Raw genomic sequence first — 23,922 nt, 5'->3', positions numbered from 1 at the left:
TGAACTCTCATGATTTGCTTTTAAAACTGCTTTTTTATTATTTATATTTTAAATCTTTGGTATCTCAGGATGAGTGATGATAGTATCAGCTGTATTCTCACCCTCAGGCTCTGTGTTAAAGTCATCTTCCACGTGTCAGTGCTTGAAACAGAAGAAGCTCTTACGGCATAAAGCCTGCAGCTGACACCTTCTCAGCTGTACATTTGCCTTATGGACCCCCTCTGGTGGTTGTTTTTCAGTGGTCAGATTTACTCCTTTCTTTCCACCTCTTCTCCCTGTCAGCAGTTTCCTGGGAGGAACTGAAAAGATGCTGAGCAATCTTGGATGAAGTAAGCCTTCAGGCAATTCTGAGTTCTTTCTGGAATTTCGGAGTAAAATCTGATAAAGTGGAGAGGCAAGCGCCGATGTTTTCAGAAACTTCCTGGATTGTTTTCATTACCTTCGGTTACGCACTTGGAATACCCACTCTCTAATTACTGTTTGCACTGATGTACTTATTATCTGTGTATGATGCAAAGCAGTCCTGATCTGTGAACTCTTGAACTGTTTCTGAACAGAGTGCAGAAGGTTTTTCACTTTCAAATAATTTGATTTCCTATATATTACCTACAAATGCAGATCTATTTTTATATATCTTTTCTTGTATTAATTCAATAGCAATACAGGGATTATGCTGTAGATGCTCTGTAGAAATTAAAATTTCCATTTCCAAAAATCACCAATGGCTAGTTGTTTTCAGCTCAGATACCAATAGAAATAGGATTGGGAGGAAGAGAAGACTCGGTCTTGTCTGGAATTCACCACGATGCTGATGTGTTCCTGTGCCAGGTCGCTTGATGCGCTGTGTGCGGTGTCCGGTCGCATACCATTCCAATGACTTTTGCCTCGCTGCTGGGTCCGTGGTCCTCGCTTCCAACAGTATCATCTGTCCCAATCACTTCACTGCACGGAGGGGCTGCCGCAACCATGAGCACGTCAACGTCAGCTGGTGCTTTGTCTGCTCGGAAGGTGAGACAGCGTGCACTTGGTTCCCTGTCACTGTGTGAGGCCCTGATATAGATGACAAAAGAGCAACAGATGTGCTATGGGAAGAGATCATTATAGCAGGCAGAAGCTTTGTCTGTGTGGAGTGTTCCAGTGAGAACTGCTCAGAACAGCTTGCCTTCCTATCCATCCCCACTTAAATCCAAGCTCAGGCTAGGGCTTTTTCTGGATCTTTAGAGGGGTTCTTTGTGCTGCATAGGTAGAGCATGGGCTGTCAGAAATAAGGTTGCAAAAGAACACTGTGCTGTTTTCCCAGCTGTTGCTGTTTGGAATTGTGTATAGGGACCCTGATAAATTCCTTCTTTCTTTGCAGGGGGCAGCCTTTTATGCTGCGAGTCGTGCCCGGCTGCGTTTCACCGTGAGTGTCTAAACATTGAGATGCCAGAGGGAAGCTGGTATTGTAATGACTGCAAGGCAGGCAAAAAGCCACACTACAAGGAAGTCGTCTGGGTGAAAGTTGGGCGCTACAGGTAGGTGAAGGTAGAACAGATTTGTCCCTGTTCCCTCTTCAAGTGATGATCGTGGTGATTGAGATGAGAAGCTGATTCTCTCTGCAGGGTACAGTGAAGCAGCTTCTGATATTTTTGCATGCATGTAGCTGCTGAAGCGCATGCCTTCCTCTTCTTCCTCCAGCCTTACTGGTAGCCTTCACAATTTTCCCCATCTCTATGCAGCATTGTGCTTCTGGGAGCGTGGGAGCCGGGGAATCAGATTTTTCATCTGCCTTTCCCTCTGTTGTGTAGGTGGTGGCCAGCTGAGATCTGCCATCCCAGGACAATTCCTGTCAACATCCAGAAAATGAAACACGACATCGGCGAGTTCCCTGTGCTGTTCTTCGGCTCCAAAGATTACCTGTGGACCCACCAGGCCCGTGTGTTCCCATACATGGAAGGTGATGTCAGCAGCAAGGACAAGATGGGGAAGGGCGTGGATGGCATATACAAGAAAGGTAATTTGTCTTCATCTGGGAAGGTACATGTTCTGTTTCTCTCTTCCTGTCTGGAGTAGATATTCTTGTAACAGAAAAATATCATTTTAGAGCTAAAGCTGAATTAAATGTGAAGAATGAATAGCTATTGATCTATCTTCTTGCACACCTGGAATGTTGATTGGTCTGAGTTCACAGAGATGGACATGGGTGTGCAGATCCTGAATGCTTTTCTGCTGCTCTGTCAGCTTCCTTGTACCTAGTACAGTCATTATCTGTATATAAAAATGCTCTTGAGAGTTACGAATTCACCTCTTCCCAAAGGAAAGCCAAAGCTAGCTGACTGTTTGGGTGTTTCCTGCAATCACTGTTATTGCCTGCGACTGCTCTGTTGCTTTAACACGTTCTCTTTATGAATCTCTGCCTCTAAAAGTATTTTGCCAACGATGTTTGCTTGTGGAGCTGAGACCGCTGGGTGTACTCTGGCAGCCCACCTCTGTGTGAGCAGAGTGAATTTCCCATAACACACCCTGTTATTTCACTTAGCTCTTCACGAAGCTGCGGTAAGGTTTGAAGAACTGAAGGCACAGAAGGAACTGAGACAGCTTCAGGAAGACAAGAAGAATGACAAGAAACCTCCCCCTACAAACACATCAAGGTGAGGGCAGGATGGGGGGAGGGGAGAAGGGCAGGTACAGAAGTCTTGAGCTATCAGTGCAGGTGAATTACAGAAATACAGAAACATTTCTACTCTTGGGACATCTGGCTGTATTCAGTCATCCTCCACAGAAACAATTCACGTGTCTGCAGAACTGTGCGGAAGCTGAACACCAGTATTCTGTTGTTCTGCAGCAGACCTGGATTGTTTCTGTGCTGTTCCATGTCAGTTGTGTGATGTGAAAGAAGAGTCTCTACCTGTCTGGGTTTTTATGGGAGAGAGCTGGCATCACCCAAGGTGTCGAGTGCTGCTGGTGGCAACTTAGTGTGGGATAGACAGTCAAGATACAGAGCAGAGTGGAGGATGGTAACCCACAGTGGAGCATGGCAGAGTCTTTCACTTCTGTTTTTATTTTGTTTCTGTAGTGTTCTGTATTGATTGAACAAAAATATGAAATTAGATATATATGCTAGAATATCGAACTTTTTGTGGAGTTTTAAGGAACTCCTCAGGCTTAGGACTGTCTTTGAGGTAGAATTGGAGCAGTCATTTTTTCAAGGATCCCCAACAGGTGTGAGGTGATCTGAGTGAAGAGCTTGGGCCAAGTGCGTGCATAGGATAGAGATGTGGGCCCAGAGGGATCAGAAACCAGTGACTCAAGGACTGTGTTTCTCTTTTTCATTACTTCCCTCTGCTCCTTCCCATTTTTATGTTTCAAGCTATGAAAGCTTAGCTGATTGCTGGCATTTGTTTATAGCTAAGATTTTAAGGTAGGACCACCTGCGCTCCGTGTAGTCACAGTGATACAGGAGAGGGACCCTTTGCAGCCTTTTTCCCTACTTAGAGGATGCAGAATACACAAGGTGGTGTTGTTGGGGGGATCTGTGTCTTCCTTAACTCTTTCATCTAAGTGCTTACCACTTCAAATAGTGTGCTCAGAAGTGCATATGTGCCTGTACGCATCTTTTACCCCTTCCTGTCACTAGTTTGCACTGCAGCCTGTCAGCTCATAGGCAATGATTGGGTATAGGAGCATCTGTTGCGATGACCTGTTCTGAAGCAGCTGACGTCCTTGTCATGCATTCAAGGTGAACCGGCCGGTGGGCAAGGTGCAGATCTTCACTGCAGATCTGTCTGAGATACCACGTTGTAACTGTAAGCCGACAGATGAAAACCCATGTGGCCTGGACTCCGAATGCATCAATCGTATGTTGCTCTATGAGTGCCACCCCCTGGTCTGCCCGGCAGGAGAGCGCTGTCAGAACCAGTGCTTCTCCAAGCGGCAGTATCCCGAGGTGCAGATCTTCCGCACGCTGGCACGAGGCTGGGGCTTACAGGCCAAAACAGACATCAGAAAGGTACGTGCTCTGTTTTACGTGAGGTTTTCTCTTGCTGCTTCTCTCTTGCCTCGTTGTCGGTTTGCATAGGTGTGAAAAATAGCCTTCTGTAATTTGAAAGGCTTTCTTGCCATTGAATGCCATTTAGGAAAGAAGTGGATGAATGTGACTTTTGTAGTCTTGACAAGCACATTTTGGCTCAGCTAAAATGCCTTGTATGTTAATGTCCCACAGGATAAAAAAAAAGTGATTGCTTGGTCTGCCTGTGTGGATGGTTGGCTTTATGAATTCACCGGAATACTGAAGTAGGAGATAGGGCTCAGAATTTCCAGACAGGGAACTGATTATGCCCATAACATCCATTCTTGAATAGCATGACTTCTCTAGCATGGGACTCTTGTATCAGAAACTGAGGTCAGGCTTGAATCTTACAAAGCATAGCATCTTAGAGATGGCTGCAATTGTTGTGGGAAGTACTACCTTGGAGACAGCTAAAATACTTGCAGATAAGTTTCAGATCCAGAGAGTAGTTATTGCGTGGGCACACATCAATGCTGAACGAAGGAAAAAGAGCATTGCAGCTAAGAAGAACCTTGAAGCTAAGAAAGAGCGAAGTGAAACAGAGAAGATTAGATGGCATAGTAAGAGAAGAGTTTCTGAGAAAGACTGAGAACGACATACTGTTGGGAGGGGTTGATATCTAGGAAAATGGCAAGCCTGTCCTGTTTAGGCTTCACTGCCTGTTGTGTAAGTTAAAGGATTTCTTTGCCATTGTATGCACCTTATGTTTCACTTTTAACAGACAGACTGGAAAGAGCAGAACTCAATTATTTAATGGAGGCACCTGTTGCTCCCAGGGGAGCAGAGCTGTGATTCCCTTTGATGGTCTCTGTAGTGCTTTCACTGCAGGTGAACTCCAGAAATGCATTGCAGGAGCAGGTGCTCTAGATGCATCGTGCTGCTCAGTGTGGTTGGTCCCCAGAGGGATACTTTTCCTTCTGGAACACAGCTGTGCAGCTTTGAGCTTTGCAGCAAAGAACTACCCTTGTGCTTTAGTTGTGCTGTTCCTGAACATTAGTTCTTCCCACCGTGCAAAGAATGATCTGATAGCTGTTGTTGATTTATTTAATTTATGTCAAGTGATTTGTGGTGTGTGTGAAACAGAATTATAATTAAGGACTGTTAATAAAATTATAGCTCGAGCTGACTGCAAAGCACAGAGGGAAGGTTTTTTGAAGTTTCCACAAAGAAAACAGGAACCATATTGTAGCACAAAGGTCCCTTCGTCTTGGAGGGAATTTGTCATGTCCTAGCAGCCTGTTTTCTTTTTTTCTTTGATGCAGGGTGAATTTGTTAATGAGTATGTTGGGGAGCTAATTGATGAAGAGGAGTGCCGAGCCCGAATCCGTTACGCCCAGGAGCATGATATCACCAATTTCTACATGTTGACACTGGATAAGGTATGTGGGAGGAAATTCTTTTGTCAGGAGTGAAGACAGAAGTAAAATGATTGCAACAAAGGCACAGCGGTGTTCTCCAGAAAGTAATGCTAAGAGATTCTGTTGAGCTGGTCTGCATTTTCGTTAAAGTGAAGACTGAAAGAGTAACTAGAACGTGCCTTGGAGAAGCTTTGGGCTGGATTTTAGGATTAGAAACAAAGTCTGAGCCAACTTCTTTGGAGTTTATTCAGAAGCAAGGCAATAGTTCGTCTGGGGGCAATTGACTGAGAATGAAACATTGCTCTTCCACATAACACAGTAAACTTTGTAACCTTAGGATCCTTCCCAGCAGCTGAGCCACACAGTCCTGAGGTGGGCTGGTGTGTGCCGTAGTGGGCAACTGTATGTATGTATGTATGTATGTAGAAGCACCAGGCACAATGAGACTGACATTTAAGCTGAAATCTCAGGTCTTGCAGATCTGTGTAGAGAGGTGAGGTTTGTTACACCTACAGGCTCCTCAGTGGATTCTGGAGGCCGAGGTGGTGTAAGCTCCTGACTCCCAGAGGTAAGTCGTTTTGTCAGTATCTTCTGATACCTTGTATCTCAACCTTGGAAAGACTTGAAGGAAACCATTAGGAAAGGTATAAGAAGAAAAAACAGTGCATGGAACAGCATAATGGTATGGCTGCTTTCTGACCTTCCCTTCATCTTGCTGGAAATGCTCACTGACTGTATCTTGTCCTTGTATCTCCCTTGTTGTGACAAAACCAAATGTCAGTTGCGGCTTCCCTCTCCTCTCCAACAGTCTACAAAAGCCAGTATACTGTACAGCAGTGCACCTCAGGTTATGTTTTGTTCCTGTTTTCCAGTTATGCATTGAAGCATAAGAAATAGGAACTGATATTTTATGGCCTCATGTTACACCAGGGGACATTCAGGTTGGATTTAGGAAGTACTACTCTGAAAGAGTGGTCAGGCACTGGAATGGACTGCCCAGGGAGCTGGTGGAGTCATCAAACCTGGAGGTGTTGTGATGAGGGATATGGTTTAGTGAGAACTGTTGGTGGTAGGCAACCTCGGTGATTCTAGGATTCTCTAATTTTGCTCCTAAGCAGAAGTCAGGGTCTGGAATTGCAAGTGCCACCTTAGAGGTGTGCTGACGTGGTAGGTGTCCAATACTAACTTACAGAAAGAGCTGATTTCCCAGAAAGCAGTGGTAGTGCTTTCATGGCTATTTGGGAGACTGTGCCTCTTGGAAGATGCCAGGGCAGGTACTGGGCAGGAGGCTGCTTTGATGTGCTGTCTGCCTGCCTTGAGCAGAGATACCAGTTGTGGAAATGGATCAGCTGTTTGTTGATTGTCCGGGCAACAGAGTGACACCTGGACTTAACCCTTGGTTAAAACATATACACATATGTTTATATGCTATATTCAGGCGCTTTGCAGGATGTCCTGATGTCCAGCAACCAAATGCTACTACCAAAAAAATACTTTCTTGGCATGCTGGTACCTCTGCTTGGGTGGGGTGTGATAGTTACTAAATGTAGTTTGTTGGTTTCATTTCTTTTTTCAATTCTAGGATCGAATCATTGATGCTGGTCCCAAGGGCAATTACGCTCGGTTCATGAACCATTGCTGCCAGCCGAACTGTGAGACTCAGAAATGGTGTGTGAACGGTGATACGCGGGTTGGGCTCTTCGCAATTGTAAATATCAAAGCTGGTAAGGAACCCAGTTCTCTCAGTACTTGCAGTTAAAAGCATGGGAGCCTTTCTGTAAGGAAGAGAGGGATGGATGGTTTGTAGCCCACTGAGGGAGATGCTTAATTTTTCTATTTCCACATTTAAATTCTCCCCATTTCACACTGGCTACAACATCAGCACTGCCACAGGGAAACAAGGGCATCCATGCTACAAATAGAGCTTTATGGATCTAACTTACAAGATCAAGAAATGGAACTAAGCATCCTAAAGCATGGAGTAGAATGCTCTTTTTATGGATGTAGTGTGTGTGTAGAGTAGAGTTGAGTTAAATTCTCAGTCCTCACAGATCTCTGGGTGGAGTAATAGAGTACCCATGTGTAGTTGGGACAGCCATTTGGGTTGCTCTCAAAAGTGTTTTAACTCTGGCAATAAAGGCATTCTATCGCATAGTTTGTTACAACTTGTTTGGCTATTATCTGCTTTTGTGCCAGGGACTGAGCTGACTTTCAACTACAATCTGGAGTGTCTGGGAAATGGAAAGACAGTTTGCAAATGTGGTGCTCCAAATTGCAGCGGCTTCCTAGGAGTGCGGCCAAAGGTATGGTGCCTGCCGTAAGCTTCCGTTCTTCCAAATGACCTCTTTGCATAAGTGTGGTATGTTTGTTGCAGAGGTTTCAGGAAGGGCAGTTCACTTTCAGCGTGGCCATGGGAACATTGCTGGTTGGATTTAGACGAACATTCGAATCGAGTGTGCAGATTTTAGATCTGAATTTACTAATGAATTGCTACAAATCATGACAGAATTTTCTGCTCATCATGGCAATTTCCATCTTAATAGAGCACAAAAGGATGAGCATGGGAAAGTCTAAACTTCAACTCAGCCCATTTCTCTTTGTGAAGGCCTGAGTAAACTTTGAGAATGCGTGGAAGGCCAGCAAACTGCATTCCTTTAGATCAGAGTTGCTTTAGAGCTAAGGCATCTTCCCTGCAATAAGAAGAAAGTTGCTATTTTTTCCCCATTTTTTGTTTAAACAACTGAAAAGTACACATCAGACAGAAGTAATAAATTTGCCACGTCCATAGTAGAAAAATCACTACCTTTTAGAACTCACTGACTTTTGAAAACTTTGGTTTGTAACTGCAGTGTTTCAGTAGCAGGAATTGATTTCAATTACGTCCTTGTGTGAGCTGGTTCTCACGGGGAAAAGGAACGAAAAGAAGCAGTTGGCTGAGTTCCCAGCTGTCAGCAGCTAAATTTCAGCTGTTAGTTTGTCTCCAGAGTTTCACCACATCAGTATAGAACCCCTTTGCTCTGGTGTGTGGATATGGGTGTCTACAGTTAGGGGTTAACAGCTCCAGTAGCACGGTTGTGAAGGCCTGTCAATATGTGGGGAAAGTTTTGTGAAATTTGCAGAGAGCTTAGTTTTGCAGATGAATTAGCTTATAAAAAATGGATGTCTTCAGAGGTTGAGAGGTGAGGTGAATTATACACCTGGTGCATTCAAGTTCTTTTTTTTTTTGGTTGCAATTTAAAGTTCAGTATATTACATGCTGCTCCTCTGTCATACATGGCTTGACTGCTACCATTTTTGCCCTGAAATTACAGGTTGCATGATGGAAATCAGAGAAAGGTGCCCTTAAGTTGACATTAATGTGATGAGTGAGGTGATTCATTCCATCCTGATGAGATGGGCTAAGAAATAAATACCCAAGCAAACGGTACCTTTATTTTTGGCGAATTCATCCCACAAAATATGCATTTTTAAATCGTCCTGAAGATGCAAGAAGTCCAAATGTAGCTGATCAGGCTGCCTGATCTAGCTGTGGTGTCCCTGTTCATTTTAGGGCAGTTGGACTAGATGGCCCTCAGATGGCCCTTCCAACTCTTAAGAATTCTAAGATTCTATGCTCAAGTTTGCCCATATTAGTGATTTTTCTAACTGAGAGTTTTTAAGAGTGCTCGGGAGACTGTTTTGTTGCAGTGAAAAACTGAGAAATGCTAAGGTTGCTCAGATAATTCAAATTATCTGTGAAAGGTCTTTCTTGTTCTCTTCTAATTAGGTGGCCAAAGTGCTAGACAGCGAGAATAGATGGAATAGCTTAGGTGTGGCCTTTGGATTCACTGATTTAATTACCTGTGTTTACAATGATAAGACAGACCTGACTTGTGGAAAGGATGGTGTAAAAACAGAAATATGTGAGAGGGAAGCAAACATCAAGAAGCTGGCGCCCTGGTGAGACACAATGAGCGAGTCAACACTGCAGAATTCTGAAATTGCAGCCTGGAGACAAAGAGTTTTAAGTGCTTTTGGTATTATCTTGATGGAAGAATGACAAAAATGGTGCCTGATATTTATGCAATGCTAAAGCCACCACATCTCAGCATGCAGGGAGGTTCTGCCTGCAGAATCACAGAATCACAGAATCACAGAATTGTAGGGGTTGGAAGGGACCTCTAGAGATGTGCATTTGGACACAAAGATTAATGGAAAACTGTAAAATTTAGCTTGTGTCTGTTTATGTAAGCTATACTGGTAGTTCATTGATAAGGCTGCTCCCAGGACTGGACATGGGAGGTCTCATCACTGGGTATCTGGTACAATGGGAGGCTTATCCTGGGCTGGGTGAGCTCTGGGGATTAGGAGGGCCTGGCTTGAAAGGGTGTGGGGGGATGTGCAAAGAGGACACCTTAAGCCAAGGAAGTGAACACTTAGGCTATTTAGATGCCAATCTTTGGGACCTGTAGCATAACTGCCTTTAAGACAGCTGTTGAGGAGAGCATTGTAGCTTAAGTGTCCTGTGATAAGAAAAAGATGTCCGGTGCCATCAGTGCTGAGAGGATCAGCAATTGCAGAGGAGTAACTGGGTGCTGGGATGGGCTGTGGTGTAGTGACTGGGGTCAATACAGGAACAAATCTGCAATAAGAAGATCATCAATGTGAAGCAGTTGTGTTGAGAAGGAGCTGCTGTGTTCAGCGCCAGCATGCAGCTGGGAACGCAGAAACATGGTCAGGGTGCACTGAGAGGAGTTAATGTCAGTGTGCAAGGGCCTATGAGACATCATCTGCGAGTTGTGTTTGTGAGAAATGAACTCAACAGAGGCAGAAGAGATCGGGGATGAGTACTGGAAGCGTTAATTGGTGAGCACGGGAATGTACCCTGGTGGTGAGCTCAGGGAGGGAGAACCGCTTCTGCAGGGAGAGAACGGCCTTGCCACAAACTGATCCCTGTGTTAACACGTCGTCTTTCCCACAGAGCCAGCCCACCCTCAGCGAGGAGAAGTCCAAGAAGCTGAAGAGAAGGCCGCAGATGAAGCGCAGGTCGCAGGCGGAGGTGATGAAGGAGAGGGAGGATGAGTGTTTCAGCTGCGGGGATGGAGGGCAGCTGGTTTCCTGCAAGAAGGCAGGCTGCCCCAAGGTGTACCATGCTGACTGCCTCAACCTGACCAAGAGGCCCGCAGGTCAGTGCAACATGGCGTACAGGCATGGATCCCAGGTGCTGCTCTCCTTGTGGCATCTACACAGTTAGGTTTAACTCCAGTTCAGAAAGGTAAAAGCCTGACTCATGTCTTGGTAGGCTTGTTAGCCTGACTTCTGTCAGGTCAGGAGGATGGAAAAACCAGTATGGGATCGAGTACCAAAGAACTGAATGATAAGAATATAAGCAATACCAGATAATTTTTTAAGTGGAATAATTCAGCAAAACACTAAATTAGGTTTGATGAGATTATAAATTCAGTTAATAAAGACAACTGCATTGAATTGATTGGTTTAGGGAGTTGTAACTCTTTAATACTGTCATCATTACAGATTCTCTGTGCAGCATTCTCCGACATGCTTGAAGTGAGCTGGGAGTGTGTAACAGGAGGGCTCTGGAAGTGGCTGTTACTGTGACAGAGCTTTGCCAGAGCTCCTGGGGAGCAGAACTGAGGGTTTAGCACCTTTAGCTGCAGCTTGACGGAAAGAATACGAGTGCTAGAAGCATATTTTGTAGATGGCAGAAAGCATGCGTTAAGTTTTGGAAGGAGAATCCAGCATTTAACCTCTTCTCTGGCTTCTTCTTTGAAAAGCTTCTCCTAACAGCCTGATTTGAAACAGCAAACAACACTTCTGATACCCATTCTTTTACATTCTGGAGGAATGCCATCTCCTTGGTTCTTTTCCAGATGAAACAAACAGTCTTTTCTTCCACTCTTATTTTCTAGAATTATTCTTGGTCTGTACTGAAATGCGTTCCATTTGCCTGCATATATTTTAAAGTGTGGTAAGGAGTATTTTTAATGTTGCAAGTGAGACCTTGTTAAGATCAACAGAATAGAATAATTATATTTTGAGTTTTACATAAAATTTCTCAGGAAATGAGATCAGATTTGTTCTGTAAAAATAACTTCTATTTAAAGTCATTTTGTATTTGCCCTATCATAATTGAGTCCTCTTGTCTTGATCATCTTCCCATATTTATTTTATTTCTTTCTCCTAGGGTCCTTCTTTGCCCTGGCCTTGCTTTATTTGGCTGCACCTTGTTGGTACAAGAGCATTTGTTCAGTGTATCAGTGTCACTTTGAGCTCTGAGCCTCTCTAACCAGATACTTGCAGTTCCTCACAGCCTTGTGGTTATCTGTGGTTCTGTAAGAGTACTTGCTATTCTGCTTCTAGATATTAAAATAATAACTAAAATAGACTTCTGAAGGACCTCATTTGAAAAACCCCTCTGTTTGGCAGAAGATCATTAATAGCTAGATCTTGAGAATGATTTGCAGCCAGTTGTGGCCATTTAATTGTTTTTTATGTAGGCTGTTAATTTCATAGCTTGCTCCTTTAGAATATCATGCAGGACATCAAAGGTACACCAATTTTTACTTCAAGTATTTCTTCTGTCATGGGCATTGCTGTTAAGTAATTGGAATTTCCTGCTTGTTTGCATGTTACTAATGGTGTGATCCCTCTTCCAAGAGCTCCTCAGCTCAGGGCTGTCCCTGGAGAGTAGGCTTGTTCATTAGCCCTTTTATCCTGTCAAGGACCATTAGAGTGGTTTGATGTGATTTATCCTTCCTGAAACGTACTGGCAGGTTTGACTGACTTTATTTTCCATCTGTACGAGTGACCTCTCTAATAACAGTCCCAGAATCTTTCTGCTGGTGAAAGTGGCTGCTCAGAGCAGCTGTTCTGCTTCAGCAGCAGTGCACCAGGAGAGCTCACCGCATGCTGGGTGGGAAGGGGCTTCCCTACACTGTAGGGAAACAGGGGGAGCAGTGGTAGCTTGGGCTGCAGCACTGTGAGCCTGTGACAGGGGAGAACGCATGTGGTTTTAAACAACTGTGCCCTGAAAATGATGTCAGAAAATTGGGAAAGCACAAAAAAAATCTATGTATGTATTTTGAGACCGAAACAGAAGCCTTGGACTGGCTTCAAAGCAGGGGAAAAACTTACTACATGTTCTTTTCAGCCCAGGGGAAAAAGCAGCATGAGAAGTTGGGGGTGGAAAGCTGATGTTGCACAAGAGCGTGGAGAAATGACCACAGCTGCTCAGCACAGAACTGCAGTCTTCTGCCTGTCTGGAAAGAAGCTGCTCACCAAAACCACAGATGAGTGGGCTTGGTTCAGGGAGGTAGGAAGGGCTGTGGCCTGGCTGGTGCCCACGGCTACCCTCCAGCATTGCCTGTGCAGATGTCTGTGGCTCCATTCGAGGTGCTGGGGGTACTGCCCTGCAAGGAGCTGCTCTGAGCAGCGGCCCCAGGAGTGCGGGGCACCGTGGGGAGCACAGGTGCAGGAAGCATCTTTGGAAAGGCAGCCACATTGATCCTGTAGTGTGAGCTCAGAGCCTCTGTGTTGTGTACTCTGGATGCAAGTGGTTCCCTGTGGCTTTAATGCTATGAACTGTCACGTTGACTTCGTTTTTGTTTTGTTTTGTTGATGATGGTCTTCATACTGATAGCATTATAGGTTCAGTGTGGATACTGAACTCCTCAGGGCACAGCTTGGTTTTATGATAGGCTGTACACAGAGTAAGGAAGATGCCTCTATTTACAGAGACAAGAGAAATGTACTCCCTGATGTCCACTGCCCTCTTCTACTTTCTAATAAACAGGAAGGGAGGATGTTGGCTTAGGACTAACAAAGGCTTAAATGAACCTGAAAGATGTACTTAAAAAGTCTATTGCACATTTCTGCTCTGAAATTCTTGCTCTTGCCTGGAAATAAGAGAGACAAAGGTGTGTGAATCGGGGTGTTTACTCTTCTCTAGAGACCTGTGGTTAGTGTCATACTTGAGCCATATGGACTTTTGGTATGACCTGACACACCACAGTTATGACAAATATAAGCTGCTTCTTGTTGCTACCAAGGATGCAGCTTCCTGTTAACTGCCTTTCAAGCCTAGAAGCTATGGCAGATACTGAGAAGAACACGTAGGATTGCACAGGAGTATCACAGAGGTGTTATCTTTATACAGGAGGGATTCTGGGCATGTATCTTCTCTTTATACCATTCGTAAGTTATGTCTTTTCTTCTCTGTTTGTACTGTAGGAAAATGGGAGTGCCCATGGCATCAGTGTGATATGTGTGGTAAGGAAGCAGCTTCCTTCTGTGAGATGTGCCCCAGATCCTTCTGCAAGCAGCACCGGGAAGGCATGCTCTTCATCTCCAAGCTGGACGGACGTTTAAGCTGCACAGAGCACGATCCCTGCGGGCCTAACCCTCTAGAGCCAGGAGAAATCCGTGAGTATGTCCCTCCCATGGGAGCACTGACTAACGGCGACGACACCCAGCCACCAGAGCAGCCGCCCGCAGATACAGACCCGAGCATTCAGCCTTTGGACAGGCTGCCTCAGTCTGTGGCCTTCAAACTGCAGTCACCAGAAAAGCCCCCCGCAACACTAGCGCTGAGGCTGCCACCGTCAGAAAAACCCCCACCACCTTAGCCCTGAGGGTGCAGCCCTCAAACAAGCCCCCCACCACCCTGGCCCTGAGACTGCCTCCACCGGACAAACCGCCTGCTGCCCTGGCACTGAGACTGCCACCATCAAATAAACCCCCCACTACCTTGTCACTGAGGCTGAAGCCATCCAACAAACCCCCCACCACCCTGTCGCTCCGGCTGCAGCCTTCGGACAAACCTCCCACTACGCTGTCACTCCGCCTGCAGCCGTCAGACAGGCCCCAGGCTGCCCTGTCCCTACGGCTGCAGCCGGAGAAGCAGCCCATCATTTTAGCGCTGAAGCCTGAGCAGCCTGACAAACCTCCCACCAACGCGGTGCTGTGGCCGCTGGATGAGTCTTCTGGCGATGCCTCGGAGCCTCATCTGCAGAGCAAATCTCCTCCAGGAAGTCCGCATTCGTTGGACGGGTCGCTGGTTCCTGCTGGTGCCCTGCTCCAGCTGTCAGATGAACCTCCGGCCATCGCTGAAGTTCTGGAGTTATCGGACAAGTCTCTCATTGACACCGAGACTCAGGAGATAGAGCTGCTGGATGAGTTTCCAGCAAAATGCCTGCATCCGCAGCTGTCAGACAGACTTCTCGCCACGGCAGGGACCCTGCAGTCCCAGCCAGTGGATGAGCTTCCTGTGGCCGAGCAGCCTCAGCTGCTGAGCAAAGCTTCTGCCCAGAGCCCGCAGCCTCAGCCCGTGGAAAAGTCTCCCAGCTCTGCAATGCCGCACATCCCAGCATCAGAGGAGATTCTCAGCCCTGATGTTGAGGTGCTGTGGCCTCTGCCCATTGAAAACGTCCCCAGCTCCCCAGTGTCACGAATCCTGCCCATGGAGAAGGCTCCTGGATTAGGTGTGTTACGACTCCCACCTCCAGAGAAAGCTTCCTTCTCTGGGGCAGTGCGAGTCTCGGCCGTGGAGAAGGCTCCCAGCTCTGGGGCACTCCATGCCTTCGCTCCAGAGAAGGCTCCTGCCTCAGGGGTGCCACGGATCCTGCCCACAGACAAGGCTTCCAGCTTAGGGGTGTCGTGGCCACTGCCTCTGGAGAAGGCCCACGGCTCCCGGTCACCGCACATGCTGCCCACAGACAAGGCTCTGGGCTCGGGGGCTCTGCGGATCCCACTCATGCAGAAGGTTCTCAGCCCCGGGGTGCTGCGGCCCCTGCCTCTGGAGAAGGCTGCCGATTCTGGGGCCCTGCGGCCCCTGCCTCTGGAGAAGGCGCTCGGCTCTGGGGTGGCTCGGCCTCAGCTCTTGGAGAGGCCCCCGTCTCTTACGGCCACGTGGCCTCAGGCATCAGACAAGCTGGCCGCTGCTGTGGCTCCTCGGCCTCAAGTTTTGGACAAACCCCCGGCTGCCTCAGCTCCGAGGCTGTTGCTGTCTGAGAAGGCGCTGCGGCCCGTCGACCAGAACGCCCAGCCCAAGGAGAGGGGAGCCCCTGCTGCAGAGCTGAGCCCCCAGCAGAAGGAGAGGACCATGTTAGCTGGCGAGCAGATCTCTTGGTCTGCTGGAAAGGCTGTGACGCATGTTGGACAGGTACCTTGGCCCACAGAGAAACTACAGACGCACGAGCAAACCCACTGGCCCACTGCAAAAGCCCTGACGCCTGCAGAGCAGTCTCCCCGGACAGCAGAGAAGCTACCAGAGCCGACACTTCAGCCTAGCTGGGAAGTGGCCTCGGTCCCCACAGAGCAAACCCCTTGGACATCAGAGAGATTGCGCGTGTTTGAGCAGACTCCACGGCCTGCCAGGGAAGCACCGGTACCCCAGGAGCAGACGCAGTGGATTGTCACAAACATTCAGACAATTGAGCAGATTTCTTGGCTGTCTGGAAAAGTACATATTCCTCGGGGGCAGGACCCTTTGCCTGAACAAAACGCAGCGCTAGCTCATAACCAGGATTCTGTCTGTCACGAATTGGCCGACTCAGAGCCAAAGTGAGGTTGGTGAACGTGGGAGGCAGGTTCCAGTCTTTTAATGTTTAGGGAGGGGGAAATTCTTTGTTTCGTTTTTTAATCACTTCCCTGAGCCCAGCCCCTAACCCATGCACATCCCATCCGTATTCTCTCGTGACATGAGCAAGGACATTCACTTAAGTCTGAGTGTGGCCCAGCCAAAGGGAGAGAGCATCCGTGACCTTTTCCTCTTCCTTATGCAAATGGTAAAGCTGAAATAAAGAGTCCACTCTGGGTAAAATCTCAAATTCCACTGAAATGGTCACGTTACTGATCCAGCGTGTTCAAGCTCCAGGTCCAATTCATAGGCAGGTTCCCCAGAACAGCGAGGGGCCTCGCTCTTGTTGCTTAGAGGAAGCAGATCAGTGAGGCTGCCCTGGGGCCGGAGATGCCGCAGGGATCGGTGAGCAGTCACGTGTACTCTTGCCACACTCTGTCGAAGCAGGGACGAGGTTTATCTGTTGTCTGCCCTGCAGGGTTTTGCTGTGTGAGGTTGGGCCGTGTGTTCACTGGGCTGTGCCGCGTGCGCGGTTCACTGAAGGACAAGCATCGTCTCCAGCTGAGTTAGGAGAGGAGCCTGCTGCACCTGGTCAGTGCGGTGCTTTCCAGCAATATGCAATATCCACGTAGGCTCCTTTACTCAACTGCCCAGGTCCAAGAAACAGGGAATCTGAAGGAAGTTAGGGAGAAGAGAGATCTTGGAAGAAGCCATCTGGCAGTTTTTTCCTTCTTGTGTCTTAATCCCTTAGCACAGGACATGCAGAGTGTTTCCTGTACTTGGCAAACATCGCGGCCTATAAAGCAGCAATAGCAGTCAGGCAGAGCAAATTCCCCCTGGTGCTGTGCATGGCCTGCACGGCGTGCCGCTGCTCCCTGTGAAATTTCCATCCGCTCTCTTCTCAACTGGTCACCGTGAGCCAGCAGATTTCACAGTCTTCTCTCTCCTTGCCTCAGATGTGTTCAGGAGGTGTTTGCATCACACCAGGTCTTCCAGCAGCACGATGCGCTGCGGAGCTGCGAGCGAAGCCTGTGTTGTTTGCTCTGCAGCACAGAGGCGAAGGGGCCGTGTCTGTACCGGGATCCACCTCAACACCTTCCCCTGGGTGACTTCTGGCTTAACTCGCCTACAACCAAAGGAGACTTGAATTAACTGGATTATGTTGGTGTGTGTGTGTGTGTGTATGTGTGCGTGTGTGTCCTTCCGACCCAATCGTAGTTCTCACACTGGAACACAGTGGGCTCTAGCAGCTGGCTGGCTTGCTTTTTAACTCTTCTTCCTTTTCCAGTTGAGGAGCTGTTTTGTCACCTGGTGGGTGCCCAGACTAGGCCTGCTGTGGAAACAGCTTTCTCAAGCATTAAGGCAGCAGAGTGCTTGGCCGTGTACAGGAGCGTCCCAGTGCGCTCCGGAGCGGTGTGTGGTGGGCAGTGCCCTGGGCACGGCGGGGCTCAGCTGCCTGCTGAGGGAGCCTTAGTGACCCTGCGTGCCCTCCTGCTCTCATATCACCTGACCTCTGGTATGCCTGAGCTCTGCTGGTCAGGTAGCACCGCCGCTCCAGTGGATCCTTCTCGCTGGGGCAGGTCTGCAGGGCGCTCAGGAAGGGGAGGCTTCTGCTCCGGGCTGACCCTTTCCTGCTGATGTGGAAGCAGGTCCTTGGTCACTCTTGGTGTGCAGGTGCTTGCTGCTCCCAAAGCATGTGGTCACAAGCTTTGCAGTTTTCTTTGAGGGGAGGCGGACACTTGTACTGAGACAAATCCTGACCCGTTCTCCTTTGCTGATGTGGGCATCCCACGGCAATGCCCTGCTGCGAAGGCCAGGCGTGCCTGGCAGAGCGGGACGTTACCAGTGAGTGGTGCATCTCTTCTCTAGTCCGAATCATTTCAGATCCTTTATAGAATAGCTAGCGACTTCAAAAAGCTTTATGGCTTATGGAAACTTAATGTTTAATGATGTTTTTTTCCGGGAAGACTGGCAGGTCCATTCCTGCTTGCTGCTGAAACGGGAAATGCAAGCAGCTCGTGTTTCTGCACGACTCCTGCACAAAGGGAATCAGGACAACTCCTCAGAGCCATTGAGAGAGAAGATAATCTAAGGGCATTTAACTTTTCTAAACAAAATAAAGAAATGGTCATGAGGATAAGTATATTAAGTATTTATCATGTGTGAGAAGGAAAATAAACCTTGAATTCGCATTTATAGGCCTTCCCATGAGCTGGATGTAGTCATGTAGATTGTGTAAGTAGGGTTACCTCCGTGCCAGCCGCCCCGCCAGCTCCAGCTGTAACCATGCAGGTATCTGCGCTGCTCTGTCCGACTCCGCTTTGCTTTGTCACGTGTTAACTAGTTATTTGTTTCATGAAAAATAAACTGTGAATATTTTTGGTGCAGGCTTTTTTAAATCTGTAAAATGGAGGAGTTCTCGATGAATTCTCACAAGCGCAGGTTTGAAAAGAATCACTTCTGTGAATCGTGTGCTCCAATACTAGGGTGAGGTCCACGACAGCAGAACCTTTCCCGCAGCGAGCAGTTATCTACAAGCTTGTTTTCAGCAATGAATGCAGACTGAACTGTTGCATGGCATTTCAAAACCACGGCCTTACTCCTTGCAGCAGACTGTACCCTGCCTCTCTTCTTCTCTCCCTTAATGCCTTTTCCATGAAGATCCAAGCTCCCACCTTGCTCCCTTCCATTTACATCGAAACATTGACTTCAGTGAGCTGCCCTTCCCTCCCAGCCCAGATGGGTGATGCGTCAGATCAGAAGTGCTTCTCAGACATCCACAGGGCTCTGTATGTTCGTGCTTTTGGGAGTGCTGAGTCACCCCATAAAATATCCTGACCAAGCATGGGGAAAGGTCCCCTGCTGCGCCCAGCCTGCCCTCACCTGGGGGTGGTAGGAGGAGGTGGTTGGTAGGAGGAGGTGCCTCTCGCTGGTGGTGGCAGCTGGTAGAACAGCTTTGGAGGCGTGTACTGAAGCAGCTGGGTTCATTTCCTGCAGCTCTTTGCTGCCTTACAAGGCTTAGCCAATTTGAATCATGGGGTTTGGTTAACATAGAGGAAGGCAACAGAAGACACGTAGCCGTGGTTGGCTGCTCGTGCAGGAGGAATGGCTGAAAGTCTGCTCCAAGCTCCCGTGATGCTGCAGGTAGAGGTTGGCCAGCTTTGCTGCAGGGTGGCAGCTCCTGTACTGTGACAACAGCACTTTTTTTATTGAGAGAGATCTGATAACAGGGTGAATCCGGGGCAGCTGCTACTTCTGTGTTCCAGGATGCTCGTGGAGCTCCCGTGGCAGTGCGCTTGTAGGTTTGGCCTCACTTCCCATTGCACAAGGGGCTGGAATCTTCGGCAGCCATGCATGTGCTTTGCCTGTGTGCTTGCTGGTGGGCTGGGCTGCCCCTGCTTCAAGCGGTGCATTGGGGGCAGCTGCTGTGGCCTTAATCTCACAGCATGGCCCCATTCAGTGCCCTGCAGTGGGCGCCTGGGCTGGTGAAGGAGCTCGTGTGGGCAGGATTCGCCTGCTGCGAGGTGCTGGAGGCAGTGACCAACCTCCTGCTGGACTCGGCCCTTGTGCTCCAGGTCGTGGGGGCTGCGCTGTCTGCCAGGGCTCTGCTGAAGCTGGTAGGAAAGCGATGCCATAAGGGATCACCCCACACCATCCTCCAATGCCTGCTAGCTCACGGTAGCTTTCCTTATTGCTGTTCTCAGCTTAAACCTTTTGCTCTTTACAAAACAAAACCAAACCAGAATGACTTCCATGCACAAACCATCCAGCTCGTACTGTTGGTGCATGCATTACAATGTGGCATTAACCCCCCCAGGCACAGCTTTACAGGTGTGCCCATTGAATCTGGGAGATGGGACGTGTGATTAAAGCTTCAGAACAGTCCTGTATGAAGGTGAGGAGATGCGGGTTAGAGTGCTGGAAGAGCTGCAGCCGTGTTTCATGAGGGAAAAGAATAAAAAAGCAGACCTAAATGTAATGCCTCATCAGCTGCTTTAACCCGAGCACGCCGTGGTGTGAGCTGCTTGTGCTGCTAGTGTTACAGCAGGGTGCAGGGGTGTTGGTGTGAGCAACCTCAGACCTTCAACGCTTTGTTTAATTTCAGCCTTAACTTGATTTTGCTTGGTGTTTGGAATAACCGTAATTGTAACCTGCTTGTAATGTGCTTTGCCCTAAATTACCGATGAGTCTTTCAGCCTTTGCCAGCGAGTGAATGTTGAAGCAAAGTGGCAAAATGTGCAGCTGCTCTGAAAGGAAGCGATGGAGGCAGCCACCTGCATCCGGCGAGCGCTTGTGCTGTGGTTTGGCCCCCAAGGCTCTGTGCTGATCATTCCTGCAGCAGCGATGCCAATAGGGGCTGCCGGGGGCGGTGGGTTTGGGGACGCCCCTCAGGCAGCTCGGGGGGGGAAGTTTCTCCGACAGCGATCCCATCCGAGTCGAGGGCAGTGGGACGGCGTGCGCCTGGGCTGGGGAAGTGGCAGTGATGGACAGTCCCTACAGCACTGAATCTACCTCCTAGGGAAATCTGAGAAATGGGTGTTGCTATGTCCTATTTCAAGGTAAAGTTTTAATCAGTTTGCCCTTGGTTAAGCTCTTGGGCTATTGTGGTGCTATTGTAAATCGTTCGGCAGCTTAGCACAGTAGGGCTGAACTCACGGCTCCCAGCCCGTGGGCCGGAGGGCTGTCGCTGGGGCTGGGCTTTGGTGTGTGCAACCGAAACAGGACAAGGCACGTCTCCTGTGCTGGGGGAGAGCACGTTCCTCCCATTCGTGGTGGCTCTGAGACTCGCAGCAGTGAGCCCCGTGAGCGCAGGGAGCGAGTGGAGCCACGTGAAGCAGCCAGGCGTCCGCTAACTGCATGTTCTGTGTGTCCGTTTGGTACTGAGCTGGTTTCAGTTTTTGTTTTTCTGATGTTTTCAAGTTGTTGACTTCAAGGAACTGGGTTTTGTGTTGGTTTTTCTTTTTTGTTTTGTTTGTTTTTTTTTTTTAAAGACACTGGGAACTTCTGAGAAGGAGAAGCAGCAGCAGCACCAGGGAGCTCAAGGGGAAGCTAGGTTGGAGCTGGGGTGGCCCTGGCCGGTCGGGGGGATGAGAGTGGCTGTGTCAGATACTGCGCCGGGTTCCAACCATCCTCTGTCATTAGGTGGTGCACTCGGGGAGTGTGGCCCCATCCCAGCTCCGAGGGGATACCCCTGGGCGTGCAGAACCAAGGGAGGGGATGCCCTTGCTACCTGTTCCCCTCCCTTGCTGTCAGGGAGGGGTACAAGGGGACATGGTGGGCTCAAGGCCGAGCTCTGCTGCCTGCGGGGTGCTGATGGATAGAGGTCTGTGGCCCTCAGGCCCCGCTGAAGGAAGCAGTGGCTGCAGTGGGGGTGCCCATCTGGGGGGCTTCGGGGTCGCGTGGTCACACTGAGCTGTCCGGGTCTCATGTGTCAGTTCTAAGCGGGAGTGCCAGAGCGGGTGAGAGAAACCTACATATTTCCAGCATGTATATTATTTTTAGAAGAGGGAGAGGGGAGAGTCTTGGACCATTGATTACTTTCATTTTGCTCCCCTTAGACTGTTGGCTGTGTATGTGAAACTTATAATGAAAAGAGGGTTGCCCTGCCCAGGTGCTCCCAGAACATGTACTGTAATTCTTTGTATATAGAAGAAAAATTACTGTAAAGTAAAGTTTAACTTTACTCTCGATGTCCTCCTGTGTTTTGTCTCGATAAGTTTGGGCAGCAGGTGAGAGTGGCTGGGCTACAGCCACCAGACACAGCGCCGGCATCATGCCTGTGAGCCCAGTCTCAGACCACAATGCATTTTATTTACATTGTACACCGTGATAGAAGACGCTTAAATAATCCGCAAAGAATCGGGCGATATCTCCAAGAAAATAAGTTAGTGGGTGCTGCTGGGTCTCTGCCAACAGGCAGCAGGGGCACCTCGGTGGGCACCTGCGGCTCCCAGCACCGCGCAGCTCCACACACCGAGGCCAGGGAGCAGAGTGATCCATGGGGCTGCGCTTCCCTTGCGTGCCGCAGACAGCTCTCACACAGCTAAAATACAGCAGGTAAAAAACAGACGGAGTCCAAAGAACAGCGGGCAGGCAGCCCGCACAGCAATTCCCTTTTGGCTGAAGGTCTCAGTGGTGGCAGCAGCTGTACAGGTAGGAACTGCTTTTCTGGCCCAGGTCAACACCCTTCTCCTCTGGAAGAGAACAGAGAAGGCGGCTGCTGACAGATCTGTGCAGAGATGCTGAACGTAGCCCATCCAAAAGCCCAGAGAGAACATCCTTCCCAACAAAGCTTACAGGGACAGCAAAAGGAGAAAGGAACCTGTGAGCTCCCCAAGTGTGTGTTCTCTGAACTTTCCATGTGGCCCCTCTAGCAGTGGGTGCTCACCTGTCATCTCCTGGAAGGCAGTGAAGTGGACGTAGTCCTCAGCCACCTTCTGGAACAGCTCATCTGCAGGGATCAAGGCGCAGTGTGGGGTGCCCCACAGTGCCCCAGTCCACACACAGCCGCTCATGGCACTGCTACGGCATAGGGCTACTCACCCACATTCTGTCCTGTCTTGCTGGAGGTCTCAAATAGCTCTGCCTTGACCTCTGAAATAAAGGCCCAGATTAGCTGTTGCTGTGGGCACAGCACATGCCCCCAGCTCAGCTGTCACCAGGGCCACCCCTCAGCTGTGGCTGCTGCCAGTGCACTTGCAGGGGCCCAGGACACAACTGTGCACCGCTCCAGGCTCAGCTGGCACCAGCCCTGGCCCACATGCCAGGACACGCCATGCTGAGGAGGCTCCTGGCATAGCCAAAGCCCCATTGCCCAGGGAGCCCCCGCAGCCCCCAGAGAGGGGCAGATGCAGCAGCTGGGCCCTGTGGGATCTGGGCGGTGGGAAAGGCCCTACCATCAGCATAGTCCTGCACGTCGTGGAAGTCAACGTCTCGCTTCCTCCGGTCCTCCTCCAGCAAGTCACTCTTAGTGCCACACAGATAGATTCGGCAGCCCTACAGTAGCACAAGGAGAGCAGGCACTGCCACCACTCCCTGTCCCCAGCCTCTCTATGAGCCCCCACCCAGAAAACAACCCCAATACAGAGCTCATCCTCAGCGTTACCTCCTCGCAGTTCTGCAGCTCGTTCACCCAGAACTTGGCGCGCTGGAAGCTGCTGCTGTTGGTGAGGTCTGGGAGAGAGGTGTCAGGCCCTGCCCAAGGCCCCCATGTGTCCCCCACACCCACTGTCGCTATCACCAACCCTGAGCCCTCACCGTAACAAACGACGGCAGCTCGCGCCCCACGGTAGTAGATGCGGCTCATGGCCTCGTAGCGCTCGGAGCCCGCTGTGTCCTGGGGAAACAAGGGGGAACAGTCAGCAGTGGGAAGGTCAGGGGGTGAGCAGGGACGGTGCTCTGTGCTCAGCACTCACCCAGATCCCCAGTGTCACCGTCTGCTCCCCCACAGACAGCACCTTCGCCACGAACGCAGCCCCGATCGTCTGCAAAAGAAGTGGTGGAGGTACGGTGAGGCCGGGGGGACACAGAGGCGTCTGAAATGGGGACAAAGGGGGAGCCCACGAGTTGGGGATGCGGTGGAACACGACACTGGGGTGGGGACACGAAGAAGCAGCGGAGGCCGGCACAGAGGGACGGGGGCCATTTGGCCGACGGATGTGAGGGAGACGCTCCGGGGACAGCAGGGTGACATGGGAGATATAGAGAGGAGCGCGGGGAGAGCGGAGTCGTGGGGACACCGCGGGGACCCGATCCAGGGGGACCGGCCCGGGGACGTGGAGGGGAAGAGGGGGACAGGAGCACACGGCGGGGAGGCCCTGGGACACCCGACCCGGGGACCGCCGGGGGGACGCGGAGGGGACAGTCGGGCCGCAGCCGCCCCGCAGATCCTCACGTTCTGATAGGGCCCGGCGCGGAAGCGGCGGTGCACGCAGCGCTCC

At 49.6% G+C, this 23,922-nt stretch overlaps 2 protein-coding genes across 2 annotated transcripts in view; one reads left to right on the top strand and one right to left on the bottom strand.

Moving 5' to 3' along the window:
• NSD1 (nuclear receptor binding SET domain protein 1) overlaps positions 1-21,672 on the top strand; it is a gene marked incomplete at its 5' end in the record, with an annotated part of 43,326 nt that extends 21,654 nt beyond the window's left edge. Inside the window, 12 exon segments of the mRNA XM_031555656.1 lie at positions 829-1,008; positions 1,358-1,514; positions 1,788-1,993; positions 2,519-2,608; positions 2,611-2,630; positions 3,719-3,988; positions 5,311-5,427; positions 6,989-7,130; positions 7,603-7,709; positions 10,367-10,571; positions 13,636-14,029; positions 14,062-21,672. Coding sequence (XP_031411516.1) covers positions 829-1,008; positions 1,358-1,514; positions 1,788-1,993; positions 2,519-2,608; positions 2,611-2,630; positions 3,719-3,988; positions 5,311-5,427; positions 6,989-7,130; positions 7,603-7,709; positions 10,367-10,571; positions 13,636-14,029; positions 14,062-15,970 — 3,797 coding nt within the window.
• Positions 21,673-21,771: 99 nt separating this feature from the next.
• Positions 21,772-23,921, bottom strand: RAB24 (RAB24, member RAS oncogene family; the record flags this gene model as incomplete). Its single annotated transcript, XM_010719061.2, has 8 exons — positions 21,772-22,176; positions 22,371-22,433; positions 22,526-22,576; positions 22,879-22,978; positions 23,088-23,155; positions 23,240-23,318; positions 23,398-23,466; positions 23,877-23,921. Coding segments are annotated over 8 exons (540 nt in total), but the record flags the coding sequence as incomplete, so codon positions are not given.
• Position 23,922: the final 1 nt, after the last annotated feature.

This window comes from Meleagris gallopavo, chromosome 15, assembly GCF_000146605.3.
Source record: "Meleagris gallopavo isolate NT-WF06-2002-E0010 breed Aviagen turkey brand Nicholas breeding stock chromosome 15, Turkey_5.1, whole genome shotgun sequence".
Classification (NCBI taxonomy): domain Eukaryota; kingdom Metazoa; phylum Chordata; class Aves; order Galliformes; family Phasianidae; genus Meleagris; species Meleagris gallopavo.
This window is presented reverse-complemented; position numbering and strand designations above follow the sequence as displayed.